This window comes from Leuciscus leuciscus (genome assembly GCF_965113295.1).
Source record: "Leuciscus leuciscus genome assembly, contig: HAP1_SCAFFOLD_597, whole genome shotgun sequence".
Lineage (NCBI taxonomy): Eukaryota > Metazoa > Chordata > Actinopteri > Cypriniformes > Leuciscidae > Leuciscus > Leuciscus leuciscus.
The window spans coordinates 727-21,764 of NW_028118142.1; the positions used below are offsets into that span (position 1 = coordinate 727).

At 38.5% G+C, this 21,038-nt stretch overlaps 1 protein-coding gene and 1 long non-coding RNA gene across 2 annotated transcripts; both read left to right on the forward strand.

Annotated features, from left to right (window-relative positions):
- Window positions 1-634: 634 nt before the first annotated feature.
- LOC309491814 lies at window positions 635-2,760 on the forward strand. The gene is made up of 2 exons (XR_014203311.1): window positions 635-1,971; window positions 2,014-2,760. It is a non-coding gene; the product is annotated as an uncharacterized lncRNA (long non-coding RNA).
- An 867-nt stretch (window positions 2,761-3,627) lies between these two features.
- On the forward strand, window positions 3,628-19,123 carry LOC309491813 (integrin alpha-X-like). The gene is made up of 18 exons (XM_082190841.1): window positions 3,628-4,504; window positions 4,631-4,831; window positions 5,005-5,138; window positions 5,239-5,384; window positions 5,475-5,629; window positions 6,827-6,958; window positions 7,052-7,125; window positions 7,229-7,370; window positions 11,191-11,289; window positions 12,450-12,529; window positions 12,639-12,725; window positions 12,830-12,908; window positions 13,071-13,166; window positions 13,329-13,415; window positions 13,709-13,819; window positions 13,916-14,029; window positions 15,060-15,170; window positions 18,018-19,123. The coding sequence occupies exons 1-18, from the start codon at window positions 4,157-4,159 to the stop codon at window positions 18,099-18,101; spliced, it is 2,280 nt and encodes a 759-aa protein (XP_082046967.1). The 5' UTR covers window positions 3,628-4,156; the 3' UTR covers window positions 18,102-19,123.
- Window positions 19,124-21,038: the final 1,915 nt, after the last annotated feature.

A 21,038-nucleotide genomic window follows, 5' to 3' on the forward strand; every position in this document is an offset into this window, starting at 1 on the left:
GAGGAGCAAATGAAAGATCGAAAGGTAGCACTTTGAACTGGTAGGCTTAATTCAGGAAACTGAAATGCAGAAACTTTCTGTGATGAACAGTAATTGGGACATGAAAGTATGCATCTTTCAGGTCGACACTTACAAACCAATCGTCTGCTTTCACAGAATGAAGAATGTCGGCTGTGCACAGCATTCGAAATAGAAGGACCTTCAGGAACAAATTCAGATGTCTCAAATCGGACGGAAACCACCATGCTTCTTCGGAACAAGAAAATACATTGAATGGAACTGGTCTCCCTGAACTAGAGGATACACTTTTTCTTTGGCTCCCTTCTCAAATTTCTAGAGAGAGCCAGACTGCATCGCGGGGGACGCTGACGGGTTCCTACTAGCAACTGTTGATGAGGTGGTTGAAAAGCTCTAGCATATTTAGTAACACAAGGCCTTTGAAGGGGCTGTGACTGAGGTGTAGCGTGCCAGTGAAAACGTTGCTTTGATGTGGCATAGTGATGTTGAATCAAGAGCTGCCAGAAGCGTGGCTGTAAGACTAACCAGTTTGTGGGTCACATGGCCCATTGCCAAAAGAGCAGTTTGCAGAAACTGTAAAATAGAGGGATTAACATTTGCTAGTTCCAGTGTAATGGTGGCAGTAAAAAGTAACTGACAGATTGTATTTTCTGCACAAGAAATGTAGGCAACAGACTCGTATGCCTTTTTAACAAGGAATCTGTATGACCACATTGTGCACTGGTACATTGCACATTTTCTCATTGAGCCTCATCAGGAGACACCACCAAAGCTGCCACAGGCTGCTCTATTTCAGGAGCATGGCTCACCCTGATGAAATCTGCTTCAGTCATAGATGCTAGCGTCCAAGCAATTTTTGAGCACCGCTTAGGCGGACAAGAACCAGTGAGGGCATTTGAGAATTCAGTGACAAAATCTTTATATGGTGGCGTGGCAAAAGTCGCAGATGTGACCTGTCTAAAAAAAAACCTAAAGAAAAAACCCATTTGTTTGGGCAGATTGGACAGGTGACTCATCAAGTTCTAGACGAGCGATTGCCATTCGAAGAACAGCCATGTATCATTGGAGGAGGACAGGGCCTGTCCAGATGTCTGAAATGACCCCCCTCTAGACCCCTCCGCTCCTGGATAACCAGTGAAAACATCCTGAGGTGATGGTTGTGCAGCAACATCCATAGCATCCCCATGATCACCAAAAAAAGAATATGAAGCACTCATAGAAAGCACGTCCAAATCAGAATGATGTGAAAAACAAAGGAAATCAAGAGACTGTTCCCCAGCTCCCTGATTCTGAACATTCTCAACCTCCTGTGTCATCTTCAAAAGTGTAGCAGATATGACAGGCTGAAACGAGTGAAGCAGATGTTTCAGCTCCGCCATTTCTGAAGCTGCCCTGCGCTACCGAGTGCGCAAAATGGCTACATCTAACTGCCTGAGTTTCACTGTTGAATTAGGGTCTAACTCAGTAAGATGGATTGCAGATTATCCATTGCAGATACGGGTCCGTGAGAGTCTCTCTCAGATGTTGAACACCCAAACACGACGGGCAGATGTCATGACCGTCGTCCGGGATAAGATTAATTTGGCACAGCTTACAAGTCAGTGGAAAACCAGTGGCAATCGAGCTGTGAGCCATATTTACTCGCTAATAATACCCTCGGATAGCACCGTAAGGTTTAAAAGGGTGATATAATGCCCCTTTTTACAATATGTAAAATAAGTCTCTGTTGTCCCCAGAGTGTGTATGTGAAGTTTTAGCTCAAAATACCCCTCATATAATTTTTTGCAGCATGTTAAAATTGTCCATTTTTGAGGGTCAGTAAAAATGTGTCGTTTTGTGTGTGTCCCTTTAAATGCAAATGAGCTGCTGCTCCGGACCTTTAAGAGCTTTAGTGTGTGTGTGTGTGTGTGTGTGTGTGTGTGTGTGTGTGTGTGTGTGTGTGTGTGTGTGTGTGTGTGTGTGTGTGTGTGTGTGTGTGTGTGTGTGTGTTAGCAGCTCCAATTACCTCAAGCAGACAAGCACTAAAATGTCAGAAACCATTCTGCCTTTTATGTTTAAACTGGAGTCTGACAATTATGGAGAGACTCAAGAAGAAGTGACAACATGTAGATTGCAACAGGGCGTTTCTGAATGGTTAGTTGATGAATTGATGTTGCTGATGTGAAATGAACTATCTTCAATTAGCATATTCTGCCATGATAATCTATAAATCGCTCGTGTGGGAACTGTTGTAAGATGCCTACAGAGTGACATGATATTGCATTTGTGTTACGTACTGTATTGCATGTGAAAAGACGGATGCAACAGCTTGAGCAGACTCACAAATGTGTTGTAGTCCTTAAAAAACTATTTCTTTAAAAGCAAATATCTCCCTTTCCTTTGAACTTTGAGCGTTGTAATTTTGCAGATGTTGCTTATGCTCAAACAGCAACATTACACACTAACTAAAGTTAGAAAAGTGAAATCATAATCAACCACCCCTTTAAAGTTAAGCGGATGATGATAATGAATCAACAAAAACAGGCAGAAAAAAGTAATACAAATTTAACCGACAGATAATGCCAACAAATATCTCACCGAGATGCACAGAGCGTTACCGACGAAGCAATATAAACTCAAAAGAAAATCAAAACTCACCAAAAAGCTGCTAAAATACTCCATATCAGTTGAAGTGTAGTAGATGCGCGCTGACACAGCTTGTGAGGACGATATCTCGCTGCTCTTGTAAGCTGCACTTGACAGCGCGAATACATAATTCAACCAAAAACAACCTGTCTCAACTAGGCGAGAAAGTGAAAGAGGCAGAGTGCTGAGCTACTGTGGCTTATAAGTTATATTGTGCTTTGGGTCTTTCATAAAGTTAAGACAAAAATTATGAATTTACTGTACAGTTTACCATTACACCTATGACCAGAAATGTTATCAAATACTAAAACAAATAGCCTAATACTTTTCAAAGCTAAATAAATAATTGCTAAATAAATAATTAAATGTTTTTTCAACCATTGTTCAAATAATGGTATAAAAATACTATTACTGTTCATTTGGTCTTAAGTGTTTAATGTTAAGGATTTGAACATTTCTGAAAAAAAAGCTGTGTTCCTGCAGCAAAAGAAATGGTATCTTAATGGTAAAAATATGAAACAGCAGATCCAGTACATTTACTGGAAAATGCAATTTGGCAATTTACAATAAAAGCGATATTAAAGGTACACTGTGCAGTTTTTTAAAGTATTTTATTAGCTAAAGTCATTGGTGTAAGATTACCTCTGCCAATGATCTGACTTATCGTTGTAAGCGAAGAATTTCTTTATCTTTATTTACATTGGACGGGTAAGTCCAAGGAGGCTTCCATGTCGTTCCGCCATTTTGAAAAACTATAATAGCAGAGATGGACAAAAAGCAATAGTCTACCTCAACGCAACCTCCACAATGCGTTTTCGTTCAGAGCCAGCGTCACGTGACTGAAACCAGCCAGATCAGTGAGAGGCGCTTGTCACTGCCCCAGCAAATTTGAAAGGCTGCACTGCACGGTACTTTATAATGCAGGATCATACTTATGCCAAGCCACAGGAGAAGGAATCCTCGTCGCCCAAAAAGCGATTTAATTTAAAAGGAAACGTGACCGGTGAATTAAAAAAACAAGGGTAAATATCGGGATAGCTTTTTCCAGGTGGAAAGAGCTAATGAAGGAGAAAGACTTTGAAAGGGACGCTGAAATTGAGTGTCAAGTTGCAGTTTGTTTGAAATAACGAACCTCATCACCCGAAAGAAAACTTGATGAAGTGCTATTGGAAGACATGTTGTCATAGCTTCTTGATACATAACGGCTACCGTAGTTGCAAAACGCATTTGAAAAAGCGAGGCGCTAGAGAGAACTATTCGTTTGAATGTAAAATACAATTTCACCGCTAGATGGGAGAAATTCCTACACAGTGTACCTTTAACACCATTCTAGCTGGAGGACAACTACACCAACCAGTTCACTGGTATGTCAAAAGCAAACTCATCAATTGAAAACTGACTGGCACAACTTAACTAAACTTTTGTAGTAACCTTTTTAGAAAAGAAAACAAAGAGAAATGAAGCTGATATTTAATATGCAAATATTCTGCTGCAACTTCCAGGATCTTTAGGGATGGTGCATTTAGTAGTGAAAGCAGTGAGAGTTGTAGCCTGGTGTCTCAGCATTAAATATACATATACATTACATATAAAACCAATTGTTGATGTTGTAATTAAGTTACAACAAGAAGGTTCAAAGCACAAATGTACAGTAGCATGGTACAATCAGCAGGGAGTACAGATCATTTTAATGTTCAAACTTCTCTTTTCTCAGCCTCAGATTGGCTCATATTTTGGAGCTGAGGTGTGTGTGGTGGATTTGAACAGTGACTCCAATACAGACCTACTTTTGGTATCGGCACCAACGTACATAGAGTCTGACCGAGAGGGCTTAGTGTTTGTTTACATCTTCACGCGTCAGGTCAGTGGTTTTTTTGGAGATTCAATTAAAATTAAAATTAAAAAAGAGTTAATCAAGTAAGAGTGAATAAATGTAAATGTGTGTCTGTTTAACCCTGTTTCTCCTCTCTCTGTTATTTCTCCATAGGCTAAATTAATTTTTTCGGATACACTGGTGGGCATGGCAGGTCAGAGGGGTCGGTTTGGCTCTTCTCTGGCCAGTCCAGCAGATCTGAATGGTGATGGTTTCATGGATGTACTGGTTGGAGCTCCTTTAGAGGAGGATGGACAGGGCAGCATCTACATCTTCAATGGGATAGATGGAGGGATCATTTCAAAATACTCACAGGTGAAAAAGACGAGGGTTGGTGGCAGCTTAAAGTGATAGTTCACATAAAAATGAACTTTTGTCATCATTTATTCAGCCTCGTGGTTCACCTTTCTTGCATTACTTTTCCTTGACTCACTTCATAGACTCTCAATATTTTTGTTATCTGTTTTATTCCCTCTTGAATGAAACAGAGGATTGCTGGATCATCTGTGCGACCAGGTTTGCGGTTCTTTGGGATTTCATTGAGTCAGTCTTCTCTAGACCAAACTCAAGACAACCTTCCTGACATTGCTGTTGGGTCCAAGGGAGCAGTTCTGCTTCTCAGGTCTTTTATAAAGAACTCAAATATATACAAATACAGTGTTTCAGCCATAATCATTCATATGTGTTCATATGTGAATCATTCATATATTTGGATCATTCAGGTCCAGACCCATCATGCTCCTGGAAACCAAAGTAACTTACAACCCAACCAAAATACCAACCAGTGACCAATCAGACTGCACAAATCCACTGAAAAACAGCCTGACTGTGTGCTTCACCATGAGCGGATACAAACATAGCATAACAGGTTTATTCATAATATAATTATATAATTTTTGTGTTCTTACATCACAAGTACACATATTTTTGGGCTTTTATGATCAAACACGTTTTCTAGGTTTGGGTGCAAATATTAATTACACCATAATGCTGGATTCCAAGCGACATAAATATCGTGCATCCTTCTCTGAAAAAAACCGTCTCCTCGGTGATGTGATGAAGGTTGGGTTGCAGGAAGTACCGGTATGCAAAAGTCATCCTTTTTTTATAGAGGTAAGCATCAAATGTAATTTTTGTTTAGCATTTATGAGTAGATTTTCAGTGAATCTGATTAATGTATATATAATGTATAATGTTATAATGTAACTTTTATGTGTTTGCATTAAAAAACAGTTATTCTGCTGGAATTCCAAATAAAAACATTTAAACACCACAAACTATAAATTATAACTTGATTATTTACACATGCAGCAAGAAAATGAACAGGATTTTAAACAGTATGTAACCTGATAGGATGGAAATAAAGAACCATTAATCTATATATTGTCTACTTAAAGGGTTACTTCACCGTTTTTTCATATTAAACTATGTTATTCCCTTAACTAAGACGAGTTGATACATACCTCTCTCGTCTCAGTGCGTGCACTAAATCGCTGTCTTGCAGCGAAACTTTGTTAGCACTTAGCTTAGTCCAGTTCATTCAATATGGGCCAAGCAGAGAAGCTACCAAACACCTCCACGTTTTCCCTATTTAAATACAGTTACTCGCGTAGTGTAACTCGACCTAGGACGGTGACACAAAACAAAACATTGCGCTTTTCTAAGCGTGTAAAATGGATAACTATATTGTATGGCGGAATACCATAGCAAGTGCTTGTAAGCACTTCGACTTCGGCGCAGTAATATCTTCACTAGAGGGAGCGGGGGCCGGTGAGAGGATTTTTCACGAGTGAAGATATTACTGCGCCGAAGTCGAAGTGCTTCCAAGCACTTGCTATGGTATTCCGCCATACAATATAGTTATCCATTTTACACGCTTAGAAAAGCGCAACGTTTTTTTTTGTGTCACCGTCCTAGGTCGAGTTACACTAAGCGAGTAACTGTATTTAAATAGGGAAAACGTGGAGATGTTTGGTAGCTTCTCTGCTTGGCCCATATTGAATGAACTGGACTAAGCTAAGTGCTAACAAAGTTTCGCCGCAAGACAGAGCGATTTAGTGCACGCACTGAGACGAGAGAGGTATGTATCAACTCGTTTTAGTTAAGGGAATAACATCGTTTTTTATGAAAAAACGGTGAAGTATCCCTTTAACTGATAAAAACTACAAATGTTGAGTTTAATTTTACATTCAACATTTCAAGAAATATGATGGTGACATTACAAAAATCAAATGCATAACAAGAGTGACCCAAGTTTAATTGTAAAGTGTTTTGTTATTAACATCTCTTATCGATTCTTGTTTCCATAAGGCTTGTTCAGAAGATGCTCTGAATCCATTGGCCAATCAGATAACATTCACATTTGAGGGTCGTCCATCAGGAAGTCTGGAAAATTTGAGACCAGTACTGCTGCCAGAGATAAAGACCACCACAGACCACAATGTAAGAGTTCATCTGTGTTCAGAGCAGAAATTACCAGAACTTTATCACATGTACAATTCATGAATTTTTCTGTTCCTTCACTTTATTTTGCAGCTGGATTTTGAGATAAACTGTGGAACTGATAATTTATGTGTTGATGACCTCCGAATGGATTTCAATTTCTCTGGGTGAGCAAACCATTTGCTCTGTTTCTGAAGTGAAGTTAATAATTAATAATTCCGCACCATCTTGATGCTTATGAAAGTATTTACATTTCTCTCTTTGATCTAGATCTACAAATATAGAGGTTGGGATAATGCAGGAGCTCAACTTGACAGTGTTTGCAGAGAACAGAGGAGAAAACTCATACAACACCCTCTTCACCCTCAGCTACCCCTTTGGACTTTCCTACAGGAGATTCACATCTAAACAGGTAAACACATATGCTGAAACTGATAATAGGTAATAGGCAAGGCAAGGCAAGGCAAGTTTATTTATATAGCACATTTCATACACAATGGCAATTCAAAGTGCTTTACATAGAAGAAATTAAAATAATAAAAAGAAATAAGAATAATTAAAACAGTTTAGAAAAATAAAATGAAATACAGTTCAGTACAGTCGGACGAACCGAGGCACAGTGCTCATTCAGTAAATGCACAGCTAAACAGAAGTGTTTTGAGTCTGGATTTGAAAGTGACTACAGTAGGAGCACATCTGATCTCCTCTGGAAGCTGGTTCCAGCTGCGGCTGGCATAATAGCTAAAAGCAGACTCACCATGTTTAGAGTGAACCCTTGGTATTTCTAGCTGATATGATCCTAATGATCTGAGTGATCTGTTGGGTTTATATTCAGTGAGCATATCTGCAATGTATTGAGGTCCTAGGCCATTGAATGACTTATATACCAGTAATAATACTTTAAAATCAATCCTAAATCTAACTGGGAGCCAGTGTAAAGACCTGAGGACTGGTGTGATATGTTCATATTTTCTGGTTCTGCTCATAATCCTAGCGGCAGCGTTCTGTATGAGCTGCAACTGTCTTATGGTCTTTTTGGGAAGGCCAGTGAGGAGTCCATTACAATAATCCACCCTGCTGGTGATGAAAGCATGCACAAGTTTCTCTAAGTCTTGTCTGGAAACAAAGCATCTAATTCTTGCAATATTTTTTGAGATGATAGTATGCTGATTTAGTTATTGCTTTGACATGACTACTGAAACTAAGGTCTGACTCTAGTGTCACACCAAGATTCTTGACTTGATTTTTAGTTGTTTGACCCCTAGAGTGAAGGTATGCGTTCACCTTGAGAACTTCATCTTTGTTTCCAAACGCAATGACTTCAGTTTTATCTTTGTTTAACTGAAGAAAGTTTTGGCACATCCAACTGTTGACTTCATCAATGCATTGGCACAGGGAGTCAATGGGGCTGTAATCGTTAGGCGATAGGGCTAAGTACAGCTGTGTGTCGTCTGCATAGCTGTGGTTAGCAATTTGGTTCTTTCTCATTATTTGGCTCATTGGGAGCATATACAGGTTGAACAGGATTGGCGCAAGAATTGAGCCTTGAGGGACTCTGCATGTCATGGATGTCCACTCAGACTTATGGTCTCCTACAGTATACTCACATAATTTACATTTTACATTTATGCATTTGGCAGACACTTTTATCCAAAGCGACTTACATTGCATTATCCTATACATTTATACATAGGTATGTGCAATCCCCTGGGATCGAACCCACAACCTTGCGTTGTTAACGCAATGCTCTTACCACTGAGCTACAGGAAAGCTGTATATACATAATAACCTCTCCCATCTAAGTATGACCTGAACCATTTTAGAACTATCCCAGAAAGCCCCACCCAGTTTTACAGCCTGTCAAGAAGTATGTTATGATCGACAGTGTCAAATGCAGCACTGAGGTCGAGTAGTACCAGCACTGATAATTTGCCTGAATCAGTATTTAAGCGAATATCGTTTATTATCTTAATGAGCGGTCGGAAACCAGATTGAAAATTGTCAAAGTATCCATTCGAGCTTAAGAATTTGTTCAGCTGATTGAAGATAACTTTTTCAATGATCTTGCCTATGAAAGGAAGATTTGAGATCGGTCTATAGTTGCTTAATATGGTCTTATCCAGATTGCTCTTTTTCAGGAGGGCCTTGACAACTGCAGTTTTCAGGGAGTTTGGAAAACTCCCAGAAAGAAGTGAGGCATTTACCACTTCTAGAAGATCTGCTTCTAAACTGTTTAACACACTTTTGAAAAAAGATGTGGGAAGTGTGTCAAGAGCGCATGTTGATGTTTTAAGGTGCTGTACGGTTTCTTCCAAAATTTTGCCATAAATTTTTTTTGAAATCAGACAAAGTTACTACTTTCTCAGGTGGTCTGATCTGTCTGACACCAGCACAACTCAAGGATGTGCTGATCACCTGTCTGATGTTATTGATTTTGTCAGAGAAGAAAGAAGCAAACTCACTGCACTTGCTGTTTGAGATCATTTCACTAGGAATCTGGCTTGGGGGGTTTGTCAGTCTCTCTACAGTAGCAAAAAGAGTGCGTGTGTTGTTTAAATTGCAGTTTATAATATTTGAGAAGAAAGTCTGTCTAGCTTTGCCTAGTTCCATATTGAAAGCATGAAGGCTGTCTTTGTAGATGTTATAATGGACTACAAGTTTTGTCTTCCGCCACATGCACTCTGCTTTTCTGCATTGTCTTTTCATATTTTGCACTGCTGTTGAGTTTCTCCAAGGTGCTTTTTGTCTGCCACTCTTCTTCCTGACTTTCACAGGAGCAATATCATCAATTACACTTTTAACTTTTGAGTTAAAAGAATCAAGGAGAAAATCAACAGAGTCAGCAGATATGCTTGGTGTTAAGGATATAGCCTTCATAAATAGTACACTAGTGTTCTCATTTAAGCATCTCTTCTTGACAGACACAGATCTAGCTTCAATGGCAGGAGAGATCAATATATCAAAGAAAATACAGAAATGATAAGACAGTGCTACATCCTTAATAACAATCGATGAGATGTTTAGACCCTTACTGATAAGTAAATCTAGAGTGTGTCCACGATTGTGTGTGGGTCCATGTACATGCTGATTCAGATCAAAAGTTTTTAAAACAGTTTTGATTTCTTTTGCCATATTGGTTTCTGCATTATCTATGTGAATGTTAAAATCTCCAGCAATGGCAAAACAGTCAAACTCTGAGGTAATTGTTGATAACAGTTCTGTAAAGTCCTCAGCAAAGGCTGGAGAGTATTTTGGAGGCCTGTAAATAATGATGAGTAAAATGCGTGGAGCACCTTTTAACACAATCCCCAGATATTCAAAAGACGTGTAATTCCCAAATGATATTTGCTTACATTGATAGATATCTTTAAAAAGAGCAGCTAGACCTCCACCTCTCTTAACAGCTCTGCAGACACTCATAAAAGTAAAGTTAGGAGGGGATGTTTCATTTAGGATTGTTGCACTGCAGCTGTCTTCTAGCCAGGTTTCATTTACAGTAGAAGCATAAAATCCAGGTTGTTTGTGGTTATTAAGTCGTTGACTAGAAGTGATTTATTTTTAAGTGAGCGGATGTTTAAAATTGCTAACTTAACAGTCTTACTTTTTTTCCCTACACCAATCTTAGTTAGACGTGCAATAGGCACCAGATTAGTTGAGTTTGCTGTACGGCTATTGACGGCCTTTCTATCTTGTAATAGAACAGCCATAGAGAAAGATACAGGCACACTGGGTTCCCGCTTGTTCTGTAAACATTTGAGAAAGTTACTGTTATCAAAGCGGGGACCCGACACATATCACTGAGAGCTGGGATCAGTTGTTTTTGGTTCACCTCGAGCAGATGGAAGAGGGTGTGGGCCCTGGCGTTGTGGCAGAGGCCGAAGAGCTCTCACAGAGGCAGGGGGAGGGTGAGCTGGGCCCGCAGGCTTTGGTGGTAGCGGTGCCTGACGTTTTTTGGTTGATATCTGGGGGCTTGCAGCAAAAGCTGCATAATGATAAAAATGCTATTTCTAAAGCAAAATAGCTTTAAAACACTGAATATGCAATACATTTTTAAATAAAACTTAAAATTACAGAGCCACATTAAAAATATGGAGTGTTAACGTTTATTTAACAAATATTTTCAAACCATGTAACGAATGGAATGTTAGAAAGATGCATGTTTTTTATATGCATGCATGTTGAGATGATAATATATGTATATATAATATATGATAAATGTTCTGTATGAGCAGGGCAGAGTGGAGTGTGTGTCTCTGGATGCTGAGCGAGGAGTTACACTGGGAGAAACCACCTGCCAGATCAGTAAACCCATCCTCAAGGGAAACACTCAGGTCAATAATCACACCCCTGACAGAATGTTTGCTCATGTGGAGGAATGCATGTTAATGGTTAAAGCTACACTGTGTAATATTTTAAGTTGATTTTTAGCAAAAAACACTTTGTTCTTTCAAAATTATACATTCTCATTAATGAGTAATCATTTCAAACAACTAATTAAGTATTCTCGTAAGTGTATAATCTGCCATTTAGAATACATACGAGCGAGTCGCTCGAATGGCAGAAGCCATGTTGCGCATCCATCTTGAAAATACATTAGACAAAGAGGGACATACCTGGAAATTCAAGCTTCGCCTTTCGTGTTTTTACACTCAGTGGCACCGTGACGAATGCGAGGGGGAGATTACTTGCGACCTAAAACGCCCTCGGAATGGGAGGGGCTAGAAAGTAATATTCAGTTGGTAGTCATATACAATTTCACCGCTAGATGGGAGTAAATCCTACACATGTAAATTTCTGTTTACATTTCATGAGAATTATTGCACTTTCATGTAAGCACAAATAGAGAGAACCTCAAGTCATTGACAGGGTTTATTTTATAGTCATGCTTGGATTTATTATAATTAGTCTCTGAGAAGTTTTTCTCACAGATTTAGTCACAGATGGGCAGTATGATACTTCATTCATTAATTCCAGCAGAATATCACAATGGAGATCGCTGAACTCCAACAAACATGTTTGCCTGTATTTTCAGATCATCAGCGCATGGATTTCAAGTTGGGAAGATTAAGTAAAACACATGCTGGATAATTTATAGATTTAAGAGGAAAGCTCTGATTGAAGGATTTAAACTCTTGACATCTGGCAACCCCAAGTATGAAAGCTCTTGGAGGCTTCTTGCTGATACAAGATAATGGAAATGTCCCCCCCAAAAAATCAGGAAAAAAAACAATGGGCCAATATCACAACAATTATGCTTACTTTATCAAGAGAAGCAGAAATCATGATCACGATTAAAATACTATTAATTGTCCAGCTCTACTCGTATTTATATATACATTCATTTACTGACTTGACTAAACTCAAAGTAGTTAAACACTCTTTTCCAGAGCAACTTTCATGGGTTACGTTATGTTACGGTGACATATGAATTACAACAACTTTAATTAGTAAAAAAATGTGTCTTATTCTGGCTTTTTCATTCAAATTCTAGGTTGTGTTTGAGATTACATACAGTATTAATAAAGAAAGTTCACTGGGCCAAAATGTGATGTTTACTGCTGCGGTCACGAGGTATGACATCATCTTTGTGTGCTAGAAGTGTTGAACTTTTCGAACTTTTTGATCATTTCATCAGGAACAGATAAATGCTACTAATAAACAAAACCTCCATCTCTCACAGTGGGAATGACAAACACTCAGACGACAGTGAGTTTAACAAACAGAAAACCATTGATGTCAAATATGCCATCTATATTGCCTTGATAAGGTTAGTGCTCTGCTCCACGTTTCTGTATAGAAATAATAATAATAAAACAAATCTTTATCCTATACTGTAACATTGTCATTTTCTTTCTTCATTTTAAATGAAAGGCATGAAAATTCCACCATCCACATTAATTTTACGTCAGGGAAAAGGGATCTTATGAAACCGGTCCAGCAGATAATAAAGGTATTACTGTAGTTCTCCATCTTAAAGTATATTACAAAAAGGTTTTATAGTTTCAAAAAGGCTGAATGACAGATTTTAGCAGGATTTATTTTATCAACAGAAGAAAATGTTAAAATGCCCACCCTGATCATAACTCTTCCTTTTTCTCTCTCTCTCTTTCAGGTTCAAAATGAACTCAGAGAATTAACTTTAAAAGTTTTCATCAGAGTACCAGTGAAACTTGGTGATATTGACATCTGGACTAATTCAAATTTGCAAGTATGTGAATTTATTTCTTATCTCACAAGTCATACAGGTATACTGATTAATTTAATTAAATAATTTCTGTATGATGTAGGGAAGAAAAATGGCATCCCATCATTTTTTAGAAACATAAAAATTTTTAACATGTCACCAAGAAATGTCACTTTCTTTTTAAAGATACCTGGCTGTAACAGCGTGAACATGACGAAGCCTGTTATCACCAATTCTGCGTTGTTGGACATTATTAAAAATCATCGTTTGGTGGTGAGGACACTTTTTAAATTTAGTTTTGTTTTACCTCATTTGTTTTCCACAATTTATTGGATTTATTTGTTGTATATGTTAAACATACATTAATTAATCTCTCTCTCTCTCTCTCTCTCTCTCTCTCTCTCTCTCTCTCTCTGTGTGTGTGTGTGTGTGTGTGTGTGTGTGTGTGTGTGTGTGTGTGTGTGTGTGTGTGTGTGTGTGTGTGTGTGTGTGTGTGTGTGTGTGTGTGTGTGTGTGTGTGTGTGTGTGTGTGTGTGTGTGTGTGTGTGTGTGTGTGTGTGTGTCAGAACTGCTCTGTGGCGGTGTGTGCCTTGTTCAGCTGTGACGTCACTCTCACAAAGAATGAAAGGAAACTCTATAATATATTTGGCAATGTGAGCTCTGGATGGATTGAGCAGGTATCTGACTTTTAAAGCAAATTCATATCACAGAACAGACCATATATTCATAACTGTTTGATCATTTCTTATTGTCATGATCTGTGTCTCTCTCAGATTGGACTCAAGGCTGCGGTTTTTGAGTTGGTCAGTTCAGCGTCTCTGGATTATGACAAGAGCAAATACATTTTCTTTTCCTCTGATTCTCGACACACTGCACCGTCTGCCCAGGTGATTCAGTGATCGTTCATGTCAAGTCTAATAACTGTAAAAAGAGCTCTCAAAACAGTGCTCTGTTTGAGGGAATCTATAACGGCAGTCTACTGTTTATAGTTTATGATTTGTTTATTTATGATTGATTCTTTCCTTTTTTCAGACCACATACTTTTCTCTTTTTGTTTCTTGCAAATATATTGACAATTGCACTTACAACAACATTCTTTCACACAGATCTACTTCCTGTGCAAATACCACTGAGTCAAAAGTGCTAACACTACTGTTCAAAAGTCTGGGGTCTGAAAGAATATTTTTATGTTTTTGAAAGTCTCTTCTGCTCACCAAGACTTCATTTAATCGACTAAATGTACAGTAAACAGAGTAATATTGTGAAATATTATTACAATTTTAAATAACAGTTTTCTATTTTACTTTATTTTAAAATAAAATTCATTCCTGTGACGTCAAAGCTGAATTTTCAGCATCATTAGTCTTCAGTGTCACATGATCCTTCAGAAATCATTTTAATATGCTGATTTTCTGCTCAAGATTTCTTATTATTATCAGTTGAAAACATTTGTGCCACTGCATATGTTTTTCAGAAATCTTTGACGAGTAGAAAGTTCAAAAGAACAGCATTTATTTGAAATAGAAATCTTTATAGAATAAAAATAGATTTTTTTTTATAAAATATTCTATTTTCTGTCAGTTTTGATCAATTTAATGCATCCTTGCTAAATAAAAGTATTAATAACTTAAAAAAGACATCTTACTGATCCCAAACTTTTTAATGGTAGTGCATAGCATTATAAAACGAATTACAACAACAACACAAGAGACAGGGATGTGGATCATACACACACTAAAACCGATGCATTATAACAAAAGAATGTACATAGTAAACAATCATGTTATCAAATTATAATGTCTCTATTGTTGGACATGGAACATCTGTGTAGGAGGAAGGAGGAGGACTTCCTGTTACACTGAGATCACTTCTGACTGCATTTTAAAATTCACTTGTTCACATTTTTCCACTTTGTAGATTAACACTCAAGTGGAGGTGTATGAGGAGGTGAACCTGACCAAAGAGATCATTGGAGGAGTAATAGGAGGACTGCTGCTACTGGCTCTCATCACAGCGGCACTCTATAAAGTATATCACCATCATAACATCAGTTTCAATCGCTGGCACTTTCATACGGTGGCCGAGAGAGCTCAACGCGCTGCAACTGAAGAAAACACATGCAAATAGAAAAACACCTGCAAATTAAGAAAACATCTTCATCAGTTTCACAACACATGTGTGCTCCAAATACTCACAACACAACCAAATACAGAAACGCGCTGCAAAAGTTCACAACACAACCAAATACAGAAACGCGCTGCCAAAGTTCACAACACAAACAAATACAGAAACGCGCTGCAAAAGTTCACAACACAAACAAATACAGAAACGCGCTGCAAAAGTTCACAACACAAACAAATACAGAAACGCGCTGCAAAAGTTCACAACACAACCAAATACAGAAACGCGCTGCCAAAGTTCACAACACAACCAAATACAGAAACGCGCTGCCAAAGTTCACAACACAAACAAATACAGAAACGCGAATAGAACAGAACACAACGGAAATGTTTCCGGGGAACCCAATAAGTGACGGACCCGGCTGGGACGCGCTTACAGCTGTCTACTTTTATTATTATACATTTTTTTGGCAAAACATACAGAGATGACATGTTTATGACATACAACTTTGTATACAATATACAAAATGTATTTACAATATGTTCAATGTCATAAGAATACTAAAAAGAACAATGAGCTGAAGACTAAAATAAATAAATAAATAAAAGATAGAGAAAAAGAGGGAAAGACATTAATCTATACATCAGTTACATTGTACACATTTTGTCATGTTATGTTAAAATAAGTTTCATAAGAAATGTTAGAATGCAGCTAGGGTCCAAATATGAGACGGCAAGTTTTAAAGTTGAGACACTCACACACAGATATAACACATATTTTAAAAAAATTGTTGTATAAAATGTATATTTATTTGCAACAGTTATGTTAACAGCAATAATACTATATTTCTGGTAAGAACAGCTATTCAGCTGATGGACACGCGCTGCGTTGTCATGGGAACATCCCAGGTGAAAATAATGAGGAAATTACGTTGTCTTTCGTTGCTCCCTTCATCAACATAATGGCACACAAGTGCCCCGCTCCCTCCAAAGTGCCCAATTCAAGGGCTCTGCCGTCTGCCCTTTTAAGAGAGTAGGGCATAGGTAAAGCTCACGAGCAATAAGCACGTCCCAGCCGTCCGTCCGTCACTTATTGGGTTCCCTCGGAAACATTTCCGTTGTGTTCTGTCCTATTTGCAGCGCGTTTCTGTATTTGTTTGTGTTGTGAACTTTTGCAGCGCGTTTCTGTATTTGGTTGTGTTGTGAACTTTTGCAGTGCGTTTCTGTATTTGGTTGTGTTGTGAGTATTTGGAGCACACATGTGTTGTGAAACTGATGAAGATGTTTTCTTAAAGGGGACATATCATGCTAAATGCACTTTTTTAGCCCTTAAATGCATTTTGTTGTATATTTGGAGTGTTTAGAAGTACAGAAAAGATGAAATTATTCTCTTCAGGTGCTTCGTTGATATCTTTATATTCTGTTTTGGTCATATTTTTCAACCGGTTCAGATTTTTCTGTTATCTATGACGTTTTTTGAACTATCACGTCACAGTATTTGCAGCGGAACTGCCAAATAAGGACATTGACTTCCGGCCCAACACTTCGAGCAATCCGCCATTATTATTTCTCGCTGCAATTTTGTAGTCCAAGCTAAAGGATGCAGAAGTTACGAGAGGGTAAGTTAAAATGTTCGGTTGTTGGATGTAGTAACACACACGCTTCATTACACTGTCTAATTTAGATGAACTGCCGCGCTTGTGACAGGAGCATGTTTAACTGAAAGAACGAGCAGAGAGAGAGAGACCCGGTCGCGCGCGCGCTCACTCTCTCTCTTACATTTACATTTATTCATTTAGCTGACGCTTTTATCCAGAGCGACTTACAATTGCTATATATATATATATGTCAGAGGTCGCACGCCTCTGGAGCAACTAGGGGTTAAGTGTCTTGCTCAGGGACACATTGGTGTCTCACAGTGGATTCGAACCCGGGTCTCTCACACCAAAGGCATGTGTCTTATCCATTGCGCCACCACCATCACTCTCTCTTCAGAGCCAGGCGAAAGTGTAAACAAGACATCACCGTCTCCAAACTAGACGCTGTCTTGCTCTCTCTCCCTCGGACATATTAATCAAAATAAATCGACACGGTGGTAAAAGGTCGGAAGACCAAAGTTTCATGTGTAAATACAGTACACACCATTGCGATACATCCATATGAAGACGTTGTTCTGCAGGTTCGTCGTCTTCATTTTCATCTCGCTCCGGCTCTGGCTCGAACATGTAAGGCTGGCTGGACAAGTCTTCCGTTGTTGACATTTTGTTAATAACGTGTGTATAAAAGTTTCTGTGCGCTAGATAATCCTATCTCTGCTACCAGACTACAAAAATGGCCGAACGGGGTGGAGTTGAACCGAGTGTCACCGCTACAACCTGGAGAGGGGGCGGGGTATGAAGTGTCTCTCAATATTATTTAAAGAGACCGCACCAAAACGAGTTGCTTTCAGAAGCACATTAGAAAAGGGGTAGAAAAGGGGCCTGTGGAGCTATAATAATGAGGAATTCAGACCCAAGCATTGCAGTTCCGCTTTATATAGACTACAAATGTATGATTTATATGTAAAAAGGAACAATTTAAAAGCATGATATGTCTCCTTTAATTTGCGGGTGTTTTTTCTATTTGCATGTGTTTTCTTCAGTTGCAGCGCGTTGAGCTCTCTCGGCCACCGTACTTTCACCTGTCTACACAATCTATATGTTTAAATGCTTACAGCATGTACAGTTTATTACAGCATATTTTCTCCCTTTACAAGGCTGGGTTCTTCAAAAGCCAGTACAAGCAGATGCTGCAGGAGGCGCAGGGCGATGCAGGAGGAGAGCCAAACATGACACAATAATGTGCACTCATACAGTTAGAAGATACAAGTACTGATGTGTTTTGTGGGCTTGAGAATGAAACGTGAATTTAACACCTCAGTGTAGCAAAATATTCCAGCCTGATTCAGACAACTTAATTTGAATGAAAACTGGATAATTTTGAACTTATTTCATATCACTACTCATTATCTTATCAGTGAGTGCAACGAGTTACCACAATGAAAGTATTTATAGCATCTCAAATATTTAACTTCCTTCTTTGCTATGAAAACTGATAATGACTGTGAGTGTGAACTATAGCAGAGATAGTGAATATATATCTCAGATATAGATATAGTCACAGTTGCGAGAAAAAAGTCTGAATTGCGAGTTAAGTCCAGTTCTGAGAAAAAATTGTCAGCTCATAATTCGGACATTTTCTCACAATTTCTTGCAATTCTGAGAAAAGTTTGCAACTGCAAGTTTATATCCCAGAATCGCTATTCAAAATTTGTAACTCGTAATTGTGAGCTTATATGTCACAATTCTAAAGGGGGAAAAAAGTCAGAATTGCGAGATATAAACTCGCAGTTGCAAAGAAAAAAGTCAGAATTCCATCCATCTTCTTCCGCTTATCCGGGGCCGGGTTGCGAGGGCAGCAGTCTAAGCAGGGATGCCCAGACTTCCCTCTCCCTAGACACTTCCTCCAGCTCTTCCTCAAAAAATAAAAAATACATTTTTACAGAAAAAAGACTGAATTGTGAGAGAAAAAGTCGCAATTGCCTTTTGTTATTTTTTATTCTGTTTTCTTATCACATTTCTACAGATTTTGAAAATGTTTAATTCTTTCTGCTTTATATTAATATATTGTTTATTTAGCTTTTTTGCAATATTGACATAGTTAAAGTGGCACTTAGTGTTGGTAAGGAAACCAACAAAAGCCAAAATTAAATAATTTTGGCATTATCCATTACACTTATTTTTGTGTCATTATTTATGCATACCTCAATTTGTGTTTGACATAAAATTAAACATTGAAAATTAAACATTGAAACATGAAAAACAGTGTCAGTGACTCATATCATCAGAAATAGACTACAACTAATTTTCTACTAGAAATCAGCTGTCCAGTGTGTTTTCACACGTGACTTCTGACCTTGACAGACTCAACAGGAGAACCGGAAAAGATTTCCATGTGAAAGAAGGCGGAGCCTCCGCGCACAGCTATCAATTATGTAATCCCCACAGACCAATGGTAGTAAAAAAGGTGTTTACCAGTCATAGCGAACTTTTCCAGAAAGTTTGCTTTGGCAAGCTGTTTCGAACTCCCAAAACAATATAAAAATGAACTTTTTTATTTTTGAATTAATTTAATGAATTAATTTTACATTGGAATGAATGGAATGAGGCATTTATATAGCGCTTTCATATTGTACACCCAAAGCGCTTTACAATTATATCAGGGGATCTCTCCTCAACCACCACCACATTGGGTCATTTTGGGTACATTAGTCATTTAATGAGATCTACTAACATATATTGTTAGATCCGAGAATTTGTGTCCTGCCACGGAAAGATTTTTGCCAGCTGAGGTGATGGTGATCTTCACCTGTATGAGTGAGCATCAGTAACCATGAGTCATTGGTGTGACGTCACCTCCCCTCTTCGATTGATTGGCTAGAGGAGGAGCTGTCAATCTAGAACTAGTGGACCAATGGTGATGCTTAGTCAATTCAAGTCAAGTCATCCTCATTTATATAGCGCTTTTAACAATGTAGATTGTTTCAAAGCAGCTTTACAGAGATAAACGTATAATTTATGGTAACAGAGATTGTTTTCGCTTTATAGCGGTTTTTCAGCTAAAGTTAGTTTTGATTGATTCGCTTCCATCGCAACGAACATTTGTTATTAAATTAGGGGCCGCTAAGACGACACCATTCTCTCGATACAGACTTTAAACGCGAACCTGTGAGAAACGCTGATGGCATTCACATGCGCATTAAGAATTGGTTCTATAGTTATGTGCGTTTGAATATATGTGCGCAGGTTTGGAATTCCCTACAAACCAAGCCTAAACAAAGTATTGGTCTTTCCTTATAAATTTTGATACAGAATTTTATTTTATTTTGGCACTTCGGGGTAGGTACGCGAAACGAATTTACTGACAACGCTTTATAGAGTGGTAAAGGGATCCTCCATAGGGAGAGACTAGTTGGCACTTCAGCACTGCGTTGTCACCGGGTCCAGGCAGAGGTCCTTCGTCAGATCTGGATACTGCCTGGCAGAGTTGGGTATAACGCGTTACAAAGTACTAGCCTGGGTTTCCCCATGCTGCCTTGCGCGCAGTGCGATTTTATTCACGCTGCTAGGCAGCCTGGATTCCATGGACCAGATTTTCACCTCAGCGAGGGGACCAATCTCAGAACGGGGAGGGAGCAGCAAGACGATGACGACGTCTATGCGACACACTGAAGGCAGCAGTTTGTTTATATCCATATATACCTTCTACCCTCATGTTTGTCTTGCACAAATGGCAATAGTCGCTGAACGCCATCGCGTACACATAAATCTCTGACCCATCGTCTTCTTCCTCGTCGAATTTATGTCGCTCTACATACGTCATCTGGTATAATTGAAACGGTTGGCTATGAGCTACGTACAGGCGCATTTGATAGACATTCGTAGCACCCAATAAACGGCTCTGGGCATTCGTAAACCACGCCTCAAATACGAGAAAATGAACATGTGGTTCCCAGACCATGTCTCAATGAGACGAGGTCTGACGTTAGCCAGGCTAACAAAGTACTGTATTCTAATTACTTTTCGTGACAACGCAGTTATGTAACTCATTACATTTAAAATAAATGTAATTTGATTACAGTTACTGATGTCAATAAAAATAAGTTACTTGCGTTACAAATTTATTGTTAAGAAAAAATATTAAAGTAAATAAATTAAAATGCATTTCTAATCACGTT

Bases quoted from the DNA above. Each gene is read 5' to 3' on its own strand.
- LOC309491813 (XM_082190841.1), top strand. From the start codon at position 4,157: ATGGTGCATTTAGTAGTGAAAGCAGTGAGAGTTGTAGCCTGGTGTCTC. The intron at 7,371-11,190 runs GTAAACACATAT...CTGTATGAGCAG, and splicing joins GGAGATTCACATCTAAACAG to GGCAGAGTGGAGTGTGTGTC. The intron at 11,290-12,449 runs GTCAATAATCAC...TTCAAATTCTAG, and splicing joins TCCTCAAGGGAAACACTCAG to GTTGTGTTTGAGATTACATA.